Raw genomic sequence first — 15,443 nt, forward strand, 5'->3', positions numbered from 1 at the left:
TTTCTATAGCTGTGCTGACGCACGGACAGCAACTTCTCTGTCTCAAGGAAATTCATTATACTCAAAATGGGAGTACGTTCGAGAATACTGCAACAAACCGATGTTAAGGATATTGGTCTGTAATTTTGAGGATCCGTCCTTCTGCCCTTCTTATATACAGGCGTCACCTGCGCTTTTTTCCAGTCGCTTGGGACTTTATGTCGGGCAAGAGATTTGCAATAAATGCAAGCTAAGAAAGGAGCCAATGCAGTAGAGTACTCTCAGTAAAACCGAATTGGAATCCCATCAGGACCTGGCAATTTATTTATTTCCAACCCATTCAGCTGCTTCACAGCCCCAGCGATGTCTATAACTATGTCCTCCATACTGGAGTCTGTACGAGACTCAAACGGTGGTATGTTTGTACAATCCTCCTGCGTGAAAGATTTCTCAAATGCTAAATTTAAAATTTCAGCTTTCGTTTTGCTGTCTTCCGTTGCCAGGCCAGACTGATCAGTGAGTGACTGGATGGAAGCCTTCGACCCGCTTAGCAATTTTACGTAAGACCAGAATTTCCTCGGGTTTTCAGCAAGATCTTTCACTAAGGTACGACGGTGGTAGTGGTTGTACGCTTCACGCATCACTCTTTTTACAGCAGCACGAATATCTACTAACTTTTGCCTGTCCACATTCTCCCGACATCAATAAAATAAATAAATAATAATTGGTTTTGACAGCATGAGGTGGTTGTGTCAGCCCCAGACACCACACTTGTTAGGTGGTAGCCTTTAAATCGGCCGCGGTCCGTTAGTATACGTCGAACCCGCGTGTCGCCACTATCAGTGATTGCAGACCGAGCGCCGCCACACGGCAGGTCTAGAGAGACTCCCTGGCACTCGCCCCAGTTGTACAGCCGACTTTGCTAGCGATGGTTCACTGACTACATACACTATCATTTGCAGAGACGATAGTTTAGCATAGCCTTCAGCTACGTCATTTGCTACGACCTAGCAAGGCGCCATTATCAGTTACTATTGATATTGTGAATCATGTACCGTCAAAGTCGACGTTAATCATTAATGGATTAAAGTAAAGTATTCCACCAGCTATGACCATTTTTCTAAATTCTAATTTCCTTGTCATGTTCCAGACCTCACGCCAGCCTGTGAGAGCTGAGACGCGTGCATTTCGGCCACCTCTAGTAACACGGTGTTGGCTCTATTGCCAACCACAACAGAGGTTCTCCACAGAATAGGCGAGGAAATAATAAGCGGAGAAAACTGACTAGAAGGAACTGGATGACAGAGAAAAAAGAAAAAAACAAAACAAAACCAAGGATCATAAGTTGGGGTGAGAGAGTCAGCTTTCCACACTCACCCCGGCGATGCCCGGCACGAGCTCCAGAACGAACAGGAAGAGTGCGAGGGGCAGTGCGGTGGCGTGCAGGCGGCCCGCATGCAGGAGTGCCGCGCCCGGCGCGGACGGCCGCTCGCCGCCCTCCGACAGGGCGCCCGCCACCAGCGTCCAGACGGCGAGCCCCGCGAGGTACGCCACGAGCCAGGCGGCGCGCAGCCCGCGCCCCAGCGGCGGGCCCTCGTCCTGCTCCCGCCCGCCGTCCCGCTCCCAGCCGCGGCACCGGTACCCGTCGCACAGTGCGTAGTCGCACGCCACAAACAGCCCCACCGCCGCCCCCGTGCTCAGGAACAGTTGCCGCAGGCACACCACTGCCGACAGACAGCACCTTTACGACGTCCGCCCGTATATTCGCAATGTGTGCAGAAGCACCTAACACAACTGCCAGTGTACGAGGTGCGTTCAAGTTCTAAGGCCTCCGATGTTTTTTCTCCGGACTGGAAAGAGATAGAAACATGCGCATTGTTTTAAAATGAGGCCGCGTTCATTGTCAATATATCCCAGAGATGGCAGCACCGTACGGCAGGTGGAATTTTACCACCAGCGGCGAGAATGAGAACTGTTTTAAATACTTAAAATGGCGACGTTTTCCTTACTGGAACAGCGTGCAATCATTCGTTTTCTGAACTTGCGTGGTGTGAAACCAATTGAAATTCATCGACAGTTGGAGACATGTGGTGATGGAGTTGTGGATGTGTTGAAAGTGCGTTTGTGGGTGCGACAGTTTAATGAAGGCAGAACATCGTGTGACAACAAACCTAAACAACCTCGGGCTCGCACAAGCCGGTCTGATGTCACGATCGAGAAAGTGGGGGATCGCCGAATGACTGTTGAACAGATCGCCTCCAGAGTAGGCATTTCTGTGGGTTCTGCGCACACAATCCTGCATGACGACCTGAAAATGCGAAAAGTGTTATCCAGGTGGGTGTCACGAATGCTGGCGGACGACCACACGGCTGCCCGTGTGGCATGTTGCCGAGCAATGTTGACGCGCAACGACAGCACGATTGGGACTTTCTTTTCGTCGGTTGTGACAATGGATGAGACATGGATGCCATTTTTCAATCCAGAAACAAAGCACCAGTCAGCTCAATTGACCACCACCAAAAAAATTTCGGGTAACCGCCAGTGCTGAAAAAATGATGGTGTCCATGTTCTGGGACAGCGAGGGCGTAATCCTTACCCATTGCGTTCCAAATGGCACTACGGTAACAGGTGCATCCTACAAAAATGCTTTGAAGAACAAATTCCTTCCTGCACTGCAACAAAAATGTCCGGGAAGGGCTGCGCGTGTGCTGTTTCACCGAGACAACGCACCCGCACATCGAGCTAACGTTACGCAACAGTTTCTTCGTGATAACAACTTTTGTAAGTGATTCCTCATGCTACCTACTCACCTGACCTGGCTCCTAGTGACTTTTGGCTTTTTCCAACAATGAAAGACACTCTACGTGGCCGCACATTCACCAGCCGTGCTGCTATTGCCTCAGTGATTTTCCAGTGGTCAAAACACTCTCCTAAAGAAGCCTTCGCTGCTGCCATGGAATCATGGCGTCAACGTTGTGAAAAATGTGTACATCTGCAGGGCGATTACGTCGAGAAGTAACGCCAGTTTCATCGATTTTGGGTGAGTAGTTAATTAGAAAAAAAATCGGAGGCCTTAGAACTTGAATGCACCTCGTAAAGTAGTACTGCACAATTCAATACGGAAAACTAATATATACATGTACATTTCATGTTAGTAATTTCTCTCTTCATTCATCACTTGTCTTTTAGTTGTGTGTAGATAATGGAAATTCTTCCAATCCATCTGTGGCATGAATCAGCAAATCAGTGTTTAATAGTATTAGTTCAAAACAGTGCTGGTTGCAATTTTAGTTTTTTTATTTATCAACTACACGTTTCACCTTATTTAGGCATCTTCAGGCTGATCTACATAGAAAACAGAGAACAAATACGCGTATTTAAGGATCGAGATCATGTTTTGCAGACTTGGATAACCTAAAAGCATGTATAAACAGATCAAATACTAAAAGAGCAAATACCTTAATTTCGTATTTCTTATGATGATCCTTTAGACGGTGTAGCTAAAGAGCATCGTCAAGTACATCAGGCCGACATCGCCTTTGTTAACCTCGGTAAATTTTAGAAATTTAAAATGGTAAAAATGTATAAGACAATTCACCAGTGATCAGACACCCAGAAATGCAACCATATTGCCAAAGCCTTATGATAAGGCCTTACTTTTCTAGATGGACGTGTGTGACTCCAAGACCTGCATAACATGTACACGTTCACAAGAGCAAATAATGGAGTAAGATGGGGCGTAAGTAGTTAGCATAATGCACCACTGTATTGTGTGCTAGTACTGATGCCTAATACAGAATCACCTCATTAGATGGCACTGCCACGCAGCTGGTGGTAAGAATGAGAGATTGTACACCGGATATACATTGCCACTAAAACTTTATAAATATAATGCACATAAAACATTAATAAGATAGAATTACTAGAGGCAACATCTGCTCATCAATTTATCCAGAAAGTATAATGGAGTAAAAATACAAAAGAAAGCGATAAATTTAAGATATAATACCAGGGTGTATAATACAATGGACAGATGCGGTGCCTAAACAGGTATTACATTTCCTATATCACTAGAACATGAACATTATTAAGACTGGACCTTAATTTCGGATGAAGAAGTCAACCTATAACTTGCAATACTGCGTCATAGAGAGCAAGAACTTCTAACTAACAAGAAAATTCTTTTTATTAAAATATTAAAGTAAAATTTTTATGCACGATAGGTACACAACAGTGTGGGAGGAAGACATAATGCGGGTGAGCTTTCTTCCCCATTTCCATTTTATACTTACATTAAAATGTGTAAGATATGTCAACATTTGAAGCAACAAACTTGCAATATCATTTTCTAGTCAAAAAACTCTAAGGGCTTGGCTGACAAGACGACATAAAGTCAGAGAGGAAAAGGGCTCATATTTAGGCAGGAATGGGAGAGCACCAATTTCATAACTTCAAAAAGGCCTCATTAGCGCCAAATATTTTGTCGCTAAGAAGGGACAAATCTTTGTCCTCCATATCCCTAAATATTTCAATTTCATCCAAAATGTTTACCTTCTTACCCTTTTGTGCAAAATCCAAAATCTTAAGATTTTGTGCTTGTGGAGGACTGTGGCCACGGGCTTGAAGGTGTTGAGCAAATGCAGAGTTCTGTTTTACCTGTCCCCACCTACCGATAAGATGTTCTTGTAATCTAATTTTGTCCAACATATGCTACACTACATTCACAACACTCCAGCAGATATACCCCCAATGCCAAATGGTTGCTCTTTTAGGTGATTCATTATGTATGTACATAAACTGGAGATTGGCAGCCATGGAAAATACTACATAAGAGCCCACTCTCTGAAAAAGTTTTGCCAGTTCGTAACTACAAGGCCCATAAATGGCCAATAAATGTAATTGTGCTCCTTGAGAGAAGCTGCATTGGGTGTACTCCAAAGAGGCTTTGTTATTTTGTCTTGGTATAACTTTTCAACAAGCGCGACACTGCAGCCATTACTAAGGGCGATACACTTTAGATTATCAAGTTCTCTCTTAACGGTGTCTTCAGATAATGGCAATTCGCATAGACGTGTGATCACAGCACTGTAAAAACAAATCTTACGCTGGCGAGGATGGCAGGAGGAAGCGTGAATAATAGCATCTGTGGTCGTGGGTTTCCTAAAAATATCTATGGATACTTCATCATCACCTAGCTGTAACCCAGTGATCTCTATACTACCTGGATGTTGAACTTCAGCTATCTGATCGTGCCAGCCATAGATGCTCAAATTTCGTTTCTTGGCAAACTACAACGTAGCTGCTAGGAAATATCACTACACCACGAAAAGAACATACCATTACTCATTCTCACAATTTTGATTGTCCTTCTCAAAGTAGGCTCCCATGAATGTGATGCACCTGTCCCAGCATTTCTGCCAATCTTCAGATACATACTGAAAACTATTTGTTGAGGGTTCATTCAAAATCGCCTTCGCAACTGCTTCTGATCATTGATAATGCCTCCAATGAAGGCATTTCTTCATGTTAGGGAATAGAAAAGAGTCATATGGGGCTAAATTTGGACTATACGTAGGGTGAGGGATGTACTTCACATTGATTTTTGCAAGATATTCAGCAACAACATTGGCAATGTGCAGCCGTGCATTATCACAGTGCAGCATCCTGCCTGCTTCACAGAAATGTGGTCTTTTGCACCTGATATGGACTGACAATGTTTTCAGAACATCCCTGTAGAATTGTCCCATTACTGATGTGTATGCAGGTACAACGAGCTGATATACTTTTTAAAATGCTTGGAGCTTGTAAATTTTTTGTTGGTATCTGTCACTACAGGTCCCTTTTTTATTTTATTAATATCTTTAAATGTCTTAGTTTCTGAGAAATGTGTATCAGAATACCTAAAACAGAGTTTTGAGGAAAACTGTGTTTTACATACAAAAAAAAAACTAATGTACACTGCCATACACACGTACGTTTCAAATATTTCAGGACTATACTATGGCTTAGCTTCTTCCTCTTTATTTTCTTTTCCTCTTTCCCTTCTCATTCAAGCTATCTAGCCGCCTTACTGTCATTCCCTGTAGAAATTTCAGCATAACAGATACTTTCCATGTCGATACTTTTCTGTCTCCTTTCAGTATTGATACCATCCTTTGCTCCCAAGAGTCTTTACACATCAGTCTGTTTTGACACATGGGCTCTGAGCCACATCACTGAATCATCGCTGAATCGTGAACACCAAGCTTCAGTATCCCCCTCCCCCAATCAATGACTGAATTCAAACTTTCATTCAGAGTCAACAGTTTTACAACGAACATCCTTATTTGAGAGCTCTTGATGGCTAAGGTATTTGAAAATAGGTTTGGCAGTAAGGAGGATAGTTTCTGGAAGCAGACACTCAGGCTGACTTTGTATTCGATTATTCCCCCCCCCCCCCCCCCCTCCTACACACACACACAGTTCATAATAACAAGCAGTTTTGTTGTTCATTTTTATATATTTATTCTCATGAAACCTGAGCTTCCTTATTCTACTCATTCCACTTATAACTGTTCACAAAAACACACTAAGTGTAGTGACAATATAAAGGGAGATGTGAATTAGAGTTTGTGTTGGGGAGGGTACTTGACTTAGGTCATTTGTGCAGCTATGTTGACCATAACGCTGTGGTGGTATAATGGTCAGCACATCTACCTAGTAAGCAAGAAGACCCAGGTTCGAGTCCCGGCTGCAGCACAAATTTTAATTCACTTCTGCTTCCAATGTTGTAGTAGATAAAAAACAAAGATGAAGGATTTGAGAAACAACAGTCAGCAGCGCAGACAGACTGACAAATATTGAAAAAAATAATTCTCTCTTGGAACCAAAATAAGGATATCTGTCAAACACAAATAATTGCTGTACTGCAGTTAACACTCAGCAAGACAGTGCACAAATGGGCAACATACTTAGTTACCAGTCACCATAGAGAAATTAATAACTCAGAACCTAGTCATCAAAGTTGAATGAAACAAATGACATGTTGTAGCAAAATAATAGAAGCATTAAACAAGACACAATAAATATTTTCAATTTTTCTTAAATCCTGTTATTGACTGTATCCTCTTAAGTGTGCAGAAGAAGTGGAGGTGTTGCTGTCAGTTATTGTTGAGTGTTCTTTAAACTGGGTGATAATCTTTCTTCCCGTCTGCCAAATATAGAATTTTGGTGGTCTTAACAGTTAATCTTGTATTCCAGGTTGTGAAGATTGTTCTGATTCTTGTGGTATATGTCTCAATAGCCGCTATATGCTGTGAATGATTCTGCAACTTGTTTTTGCATCTGTATTCTTGAAACAACAAGTTATTTTGTTGAAAATAACAATACACTGAAAAATGTTAGTAAAACTGGAAAAGAATTGATTATTCAATTAAGACTTGATGCTAAATATTGTTGCAGCTGCATATTTCAGGTGTAATCACTGAATACTTATTATTTTGAATGATCAATGAGTATTTACATTTTATCATGTATGCCATACTGCAACCTAATTAAACTGAAATTAACTTTTGTAACTGCAAATTTGTTAAAATTTGTAATCATGTATACTAATTTTGATTGTTATAATTCTAGAAATAACTGAGTGAGTGTGCCAACTCTACTGTTTTTAGATCATCATCTGTATGTTCTTGCATTCTCTCTCTCTCTCTCTCTCTCTCTCTCTCTCTCTCTCTCTCTCTCTCTCTCTCTCTGCACAGAATGCTTCCCTCAGCTTCCGACTTACCTGCCCCCCACTATAGTCAATTCCTTTCCTGTTGAACTTCAGACAGACTGGCAGAAAAACAAATGTCTATAGGCCTCCCTATGAGCCCTAATTTCTATTACCTTTGTGATCTTAATCCAGAAGCAGAATTTTTCTACAGTCAGCTTCAAACGCCGGCTCTCTAAATATTTGTACCAGGAATTCCCATCCGAGTTCCCAAATCTGGGATACATTAATTTATAGCAATGAGTAACTCCTTCATCCCCTAGATGAAATATAAATGTAATGGCTACTTATTGCACGTTACTGCTATCCAACTAAATTTACGTGTTCTATGCTCTGTATTGATAATTTAAAGGAAGAACAAAACACAGTTGTAATCTACACTTTTATAAAATAACTGTAACATTACCAGTAGTAACTAGTTAGAGTAAGTACCCTAGGCAGTACTGACCCCTGTGTGAGAAGAAGAAATAGTGTACGATAGCAACGACCATGATGAGCCCCTTGAGCGGATCCTGGGCGTGGCACGGCACCCGCTTCTCCTGCAGAGCACTCAGTGTCAGGAAACCCGACAGGGCCAGCAGTGACCCGTCCCTCAGGGGCACCAGCCAGCGCCGCCGCGGTTGCAGCCGCAGACGGAAGCGCACACTCGGTGGCGCGTAGCCGGCGATGCCGGCGCTGCCGTAGCCGCCCACACGTACGCCCCCTGCCACCCACGCCACTGGCAGCAGAACTGCTGATGAACCTGTATCGCGTCATCACGCAGTTAGCACATTGTAATTTATCGGAGCGAGATTCGATCTATTTACTATTCGACACACTCTTTCACAGTGGTGCTCTGGAGACCACGTCAGAAGGACGTGACATTTTACATACACAGTTTACATCTTTCTCTTAAACTATTTGATGTTATATGCGTGTGAAAAATATTACTTCATGATTAGCTCAGTATTATAGACAGATAACAATCATAAAAAAATATTGTTTCAAAAATGGCAAAATAATGTTTTTATTTGAAGCATAATACAATGCAATATGAAATCATCCAAATTAAAATACGAAACTTATATTCAAGAGGTAGTGTAAATGAAGGCAGAGGATACAACTCTGTGACTAGTGTGAAAATTAATGTTGTCTACAATTAATTACTTAAAAACACTATATTTACAAAAAAAATTAATTAAAAGGCTGGCTCTTATCAAAGTTATGGGAAAAAAAATCTGAAACTGGCACAAAAAATAAAATCCAACAAAACCACACAAAACACAGCATAGCATCACAGTATCCCAATCTCCAGTTCACCTATACAGCTCAACCCAGACCAAAAGTGCACTTATGGTGTCGCCATTAAGGTGTTGCAGTCACTAAGTGTATTTGTGGTGAATGATAGGAAGTGAACATGACAAATGATGAATCGGAGAGGACAAAATGGCAGAGCTCATGAGAAAATAGTTTTCAATAAGTGCCATAAGTGGATTAGTGTATTTCAATTAAATCATGGAAGACAGTAGGTGGGTCAATGGTTTTAATCAAATCATGCGAGAAGGTACACAGATCAATTTTTATTAATTAAATCATGGGAGAAGGTAGGTGGATCGATGTTTATTTACAATAGAATCACATGTTTAATATACTAATAAACATTGATCCACCTACTTCCTATCACAATTTGATGTAAAAAAATCCGCTTACTCAAAGGTTACATGGGCACCTAAGAGTAAATTTTCAATTTTATGTCATATTCTGTTTTATATGACAACATTCTCCATCATATATTCCATTGTGCCACTGTGTAATGTCACACATTTCATATCATGGTAACTGTAGCACACTAAATGTCACATTAACATACCTCACAAATACATTGCCACCACATAATTAAACCGATAGAGCACACGACCTCTTCATACATGTGCTCTCTACAATGTCGCACTTCTACTCCAAAACAAACACCGTAGCTTGATGACGTCACACAACACATTGCAGCATAGTGCATCTATGCCACGGGTTGATGTAGGCAGGTGGTATCCTGCAATCAAGTACACCAGACCTACCCTGCCTGGCTAACCACACGGTCTAATGTGCTGCTTCCCAAGCGGGAAGGTGTGCCGGTCCTCAGCACAAATCCGCCTGGCGGATTAGTGTTGAGGTCCAGTGTGCAGGCCAACCAGTGGATGGTTTTTAGGTGGTTTTCCATCTGCCTCGGCAAATGCTGTATGGTTCCCCTTATTCCGCCTCAGTTACACTATGTCAGTGATTGCTGCGCAAACACTGTCTCTACATACTCGTACACCATAATTACTCTACCATGCAAACAATTGGGATTACACTTGTCTGGTATGAGACATTCCCGGGAGGGAGGGGGGACCAACAAGTGTTGGTGTGGAAACTTTTGAAAATATGGTATCTCTTAAATGACTCATAGAATCCTGCAACAAACACCATTGACATTTTAATGGCATTACAGAAGTGTCCAATTCCACTTGTTTGCTCTGACCCATGACATCATCAATATTGTGGAAATGGCTAGTTCCAACGTATATAATAGGGTGACAATGGTGTCACTACATACACATGCAAACAAATGTGAACAAAAATAAAAATGACAAATAATGACCCACTGCAAAAGTAAAATGAAACTAATGGGACAACCACAGAAAATTGGAGATTTAGGGCAGGAAGAAGCTAAATACACAACAATAAAAGAACACTGCACCATCCTAAAACAAGTAATATACAAAAAAATTTAAATACTACATTCCACTACACCAACAGAACCATGGGAATCAGATATTTCTCTTGACCTATATAATTCAACCGCAACAATTGAGACCAAAAACCACACCTACAAACCCAAAAAGTGGAATCGCACACTTCCCTTGACCTATGTTGGTCAACTGTAGCTATTTGGTAAAAAGACACCTACAACTCTGAACAGTGGAAACAAAACCTCACCATTCAAAAACCAAAATACCCCATATTCACCACATGAATTAAAACCAATGAACCTACCATAAAAATACAACAGAAAAAAAAATCAGAATTGCTATAGAATAAAACCAAAACAAAAAATACTTGCCAACAAAAGCCTCCAGCAATACCCCCTAGGTTGGCCATGCGTGTGCACCCCCCCCCCCCCCCCTCCCTCTCTCACTCAGTAACTCGCTGAAAACACTTCCACTTCCACTATTGCACCAACTATCTAAATTCAAAATCATGTTAGCACAATGACAACCAAAACTCAAATGAACACATTAAACTTATCACATCCACATCCCCACCAGAGGGCACTGTCAAGTACAACAACATGACATCTACAAACACAACCAACTCACAAACACTGGCCAAAGTGACGTCGTGGAATCTGATGCTTCCGTTGACCCTACTTTTAGATGGTTAATGTCAATAGATATTGTTCCATTTAAAAGAGTGTGTTTATTTGCAGAAAAGTACACTTTATGAGTATAAATCTGTTTACTGACTAGCAATACGAGTCCCTGACTGCTAATCCATTCTGTGAAAACTGTATATCGATAGCACTTCCCATTTCTGCAATATTTGCGGTACAAGTTCTAGGTGATTCAAACTGTATAGCAATAACTTTCCAGATGTATAAGATATAAAGAAAAAGTTGTCTTTAATGATGATGGCAACATCATAGTTATCGATAAACTCCTACAGCAGAAAGTGAATGAAACCCTCATGGATGTTTACAATTGGGCACTGTGTGTGACACTAACATTGGATATAAAGAAAATAAACACTACGCACTACAGCATAAAGAAGGAAAATAACCGTTGCTTTAAGCATAGTAGATACAAATCTACAGAGTCTGTAACAAACATGAAGATTTTTTGGGATTAATATTGATTGTCAATTAACAAGGCTTGAACGCACAAAGATACTGACAAAAAGAACATCATCAACATGTTATGCTTTTAGGGTTACATCATCAGTTTGTAACAGTCAATGTTTGTGGTGATGTATTATTCCTACAACAACTCATTTGTTAGCTAAGGGTCTATTTTCTGGGGATCAAAGGCACAACACTTGGACACAATTTTAAGACTACAGGAAAGGACTATAAGAGTAACAACTAGAAGTAGTAGTTGGCTTCACTGTGAAGAACTCTTTGTTGTTATTGTTGTCTTCAGTCCTGAGACTGGTTTGATGCAGCTCTCCATGCTACTCTATCCTGTGGAAGCTTCTTCATCTCCCAGTACCTACTGCAGCCTACATCCTTCTGAATCTGCTTAGTGTATTCATCTCTTAGTCTCCCTCTACGATTTTTACCTTCCACGCTGCCCTCCAATACTAAACTGGTGATCCCTTGATGCCTCAGTACATGTCCTACCAACCAGTCCCTTCTTCTAGTCAAGTTGTGCCACAAACTCCTCTTCTCCCCAATCCCATTCAATACTTCCTCATTAGTTATGTGATCTACCCATCTAACATTCAGCATTCTCCTGTAGCACCACATTTCGAAAGCTTCTATTCTCTTCTTTTCCAAACTATTTATGTTTAATACATGGCTACACTCCATACAAATACTTTCAGAAATGACTTCCTGACACTTAAATCTATACTCGATGTTAACAAATTTCTCTTCTTCAGAAACGCTTTCCTTGCCATTGCCAGTCTACATTTTATATCATCTCTACTTCGACCATCATCAGTTATTTTGCTCCCCAAATAGCAAAACTCATTTACTACTTCAAGTGTCTCACTTCCTAATCTAATTCCCTCAGCATCACCCGACTTAATTCGATTACATTCCATTAACCTCGTTTTGCTTTTGTTGATGTTCATCTTATATCCTCCTTTCAAGACACAATCCATTCCATTTAACTGCTCTTCTAAGTCCTTTGCTGTCTCTGACAGAATTACGATGTCATTGGCGAACCTCAAAGTTTTTATTGCTTCTCCATGGATTTTAATACCTACTGCGAATTTTTCTTTTGTTTCCTTCACTGCTTGCTCAATATACAGATTGAATAACATCGGGGAGAGGCTACAACCCTGTCTCACTCCCTTCCCAACCACTGCTTCCCTTTCATGTCCCTCGACTCTTCTAACTGCCATCTGGTTTCTGTACAAATTGTAAATAGCCTTTCGCTCCTTATATTTTACCCCTACCACCTTCAGAATTTGAAAGAGAGTATTCCAGTCAACATTGTCAAAAGCTTTCTCTAAGTCTACAAATGCTAGAAATGTAGGTTTGCCTTTCCTTAATGTAGCTTCTAAGACAAGTCGTAGGCTCAGTATTGCCTCACGTGTTCCGATATTTCTACGGAATCCAAACTGATCTTCCCCGAGGTCGGCTTCTACTAGTTTTTCCATTCGGCTGTAAAGAATTCAAGTTAGCATTTTGCAGCCGTGATTTATTAAACTGATAGTTCAGTAATTTTCACATCGGTCAACACCTGCTTTCTTTGGGATTGGAATTATTATATTCTTCTTGAGGTCTGAGGGTATTTCGCCTGTCTCATACATCTTGCTCACCAGTTGGTAGAGTTTTGTCATGACTGGCTCTCCCAAGGACGTCAGTAGTTCCAATGGAATGTTGTCTACTCCGGGGGCCTTGTTTCGACTCAGGTCTTTCAGTGCTCTGTCAAACTCTTCACGCAGTATCGTATCTCCCATTTCATCTTCATCTACATCCTCTTCCATTTCCATAATATTGTCCTCAAGTACATCGCCTTTGTATAGACCCTCTATTTACTCCTTCCACCTTTCTGCTTTCCCTTTTTTTACTTAGAACTGGGTTTCCATCTGAGCTCTTGATATTTATGCAAGTGATTCTCTTTTCTCCAAAGGTGTCTTTAATTTTCCCGTAGGCAGTATCTATCTTACCCCTAGTGAGATAAGCCTCTACATCCTTATATTTGTCCTATAGCCATGCCTGCTTAGCCATTTTGCACTTCCTGTCGATCTCATTTTTGAGACGTTTGTATTCCTTTTTGCCTGCTTCATTTACTGCATTTTTATATTTTCTCCTTTCATTAATTAAATTCAATATTTCTTCTGTTACCCAAGGACTTCTACTAGCCCTCATCTTTTTACCTACTTGATCCTCTGCTGCCTTCACTACTTCATCCCTCAAAGCTACCCATTCTTCTTCTACTGCATTTCTTTCCCCCATTCCTGTCAATTGTTCCCTTATGCTCTCCCTGAAACTCTGTACGAGCTCTGGTTCTTTCAGTTTATCCAGGTCCCATCTCCTTAAATTCCCACCTTTTTGCAGTTTCTTCAGTTTTAATCTATAGTTCATAACCAATAGATTGTGGTCAGAGTCCACATCTACCCCTGGAAATGTCTTACAATTTAAAACCTGGTTCCTAAATCTCTGTGTTACCATTATATAAATTATCTGAAACCTGTCAGTATCTCCAGGCTTCTTCCATGTATACAACCTTCTTTTATGATTCTTGAACCAAGTGTTAGCTATGGTTAAGTTGTGCTCTGTGCAAAATTCTACCAGGCGGCTTCCTCTTTCGTTTTTTACCTTACCCCCAATCCATATTCACCTACTACGTTTCCTTCTCTCCCTTTTCCTACTGACGAATTCCAGTCACCCATGACTATTAAATTTTCATCTTCCTTCACTATCAGAATAATTTCTTTTATTTCATCATACATTTCTTCAATTTCCTCGTCATCTGCAGAGCTAGTCGGCATATAAACTTGTACTACTGTAGTAGGTATGGGCTTCGTATCTATCTTGGCCACAATAATGCATTCACTATGCTGTTTGTAGTAGCTTACCCACATTCCTATTTTCCTATTCATTATTAAACCTACTCCTGCATTACCCCTATTTGATTTTGTATTTATAACCCTGTGGTCACCTGACCAGAAGTCTTGTTCCTCCTGCCACTGAACTTCACTAATTCCCACTATATCTAACTTTAACCTATCCATTTCCCTTTTTAAATTTTCTAACCTACCTGCCCGATTAAGGGATCTGACATTCCACTCTCCAATCCGTAGAATGCCAGTTTTCTTTCTCCTGATAACCACATCCTCTTGAGTAGTCCCCGCCCGGAGATCCGAATGGGGGACTATTTTACCTCCGGAATATTTTACCCAAGAGGACACCATCATCATTTAATCATACAGTAAAGCTGCATGCCCTGGGGAAAAATTACGGCTGTAGTTTCCTCTTGCTTTCAGCCGTTCGCAGTACCAGGACAGCAACGCCGTTTTGGTTAGTGTTACAAGGCCAGATCAGTCAATCATCCAGACTGTTGCCCCTGCAACTACTGAAAAGGCTGCACCCCTCTTCAGGAACCACACGTTTGTCTGGCCTCTCAACAGATACCTCTCCATTGTGGTTGCACCTATGGTACGACTATCTGTATCGCAGAGGCACGCAAGCCTCCCCACCAATGGCAAGGTCCATGGTTCATGGGGAAGGGGGGGGGGGGGTAGGAAACTGGATATTTTTACTGCATTAAGTGAGTATGCCTACCAACCTGCTGTCTAAATAAGGGAAAATATTATTATATATTTTGGTGATAGTTTTCTACATCACTGTGAAACTACATCCAGTTTGGATGTATATTTACCAAGGAAGAACAAACAGAAAACTCAAAACACCTGCCAGAGAATAAAATTGTATTAATAAATTGCCCAAGGGGATGAAAAAGATTACTAAAAGCTGTTTAAAAAGGCATCTGAGCCATTCTTCATAAATAATGTATACTACACAGTTAAA

The 15,443-nt window shown here is 41.1% G+C and overlaps 1 protein-coding gene across 1 annotated transcript in view; it reads right to left on the reverse strand.

The window, feature by feature from the left end:
* Window positions 1-15,443, reverse strand: part of LOC126295108 (uncharacterized) — a 72,975-nt gene that overhangs the window by 33,050 nt on the left and 24,482 nt on the right. The window contains exons 3-4 of the mRNA XM_049987365.1: window positions 8,178-8,471; window positions 1,357-1,703 (exon numbers count right to left, since the gene is read on the reverse strand). Of these exons, the coding sequence (XP_049843322.1) occupies window positions 1,357-1,703; window positions 8,178-8,471 (641 nt within the window). The remainder of the gene's footprint in view (window positions 1-1,356; window positions 1,704-8,177; window positions 8,472-15,443) is intronic.

Source organism: Schistocerca gregaria, chromosome 11 (assembly GCF_023897955.1).
Source record: "Schistocerca gregaria isolate iqSchGreg1 chromosome 11, iqSchGreg1.2, whole genome shotgun sequence".
Classification (NCBI taxonomy): Eukaryota; Metazoa; Arthropoda; class Insecta; order Orthoptera; family Acrididae; genus Schistocerca; species Schistocerca gregaria.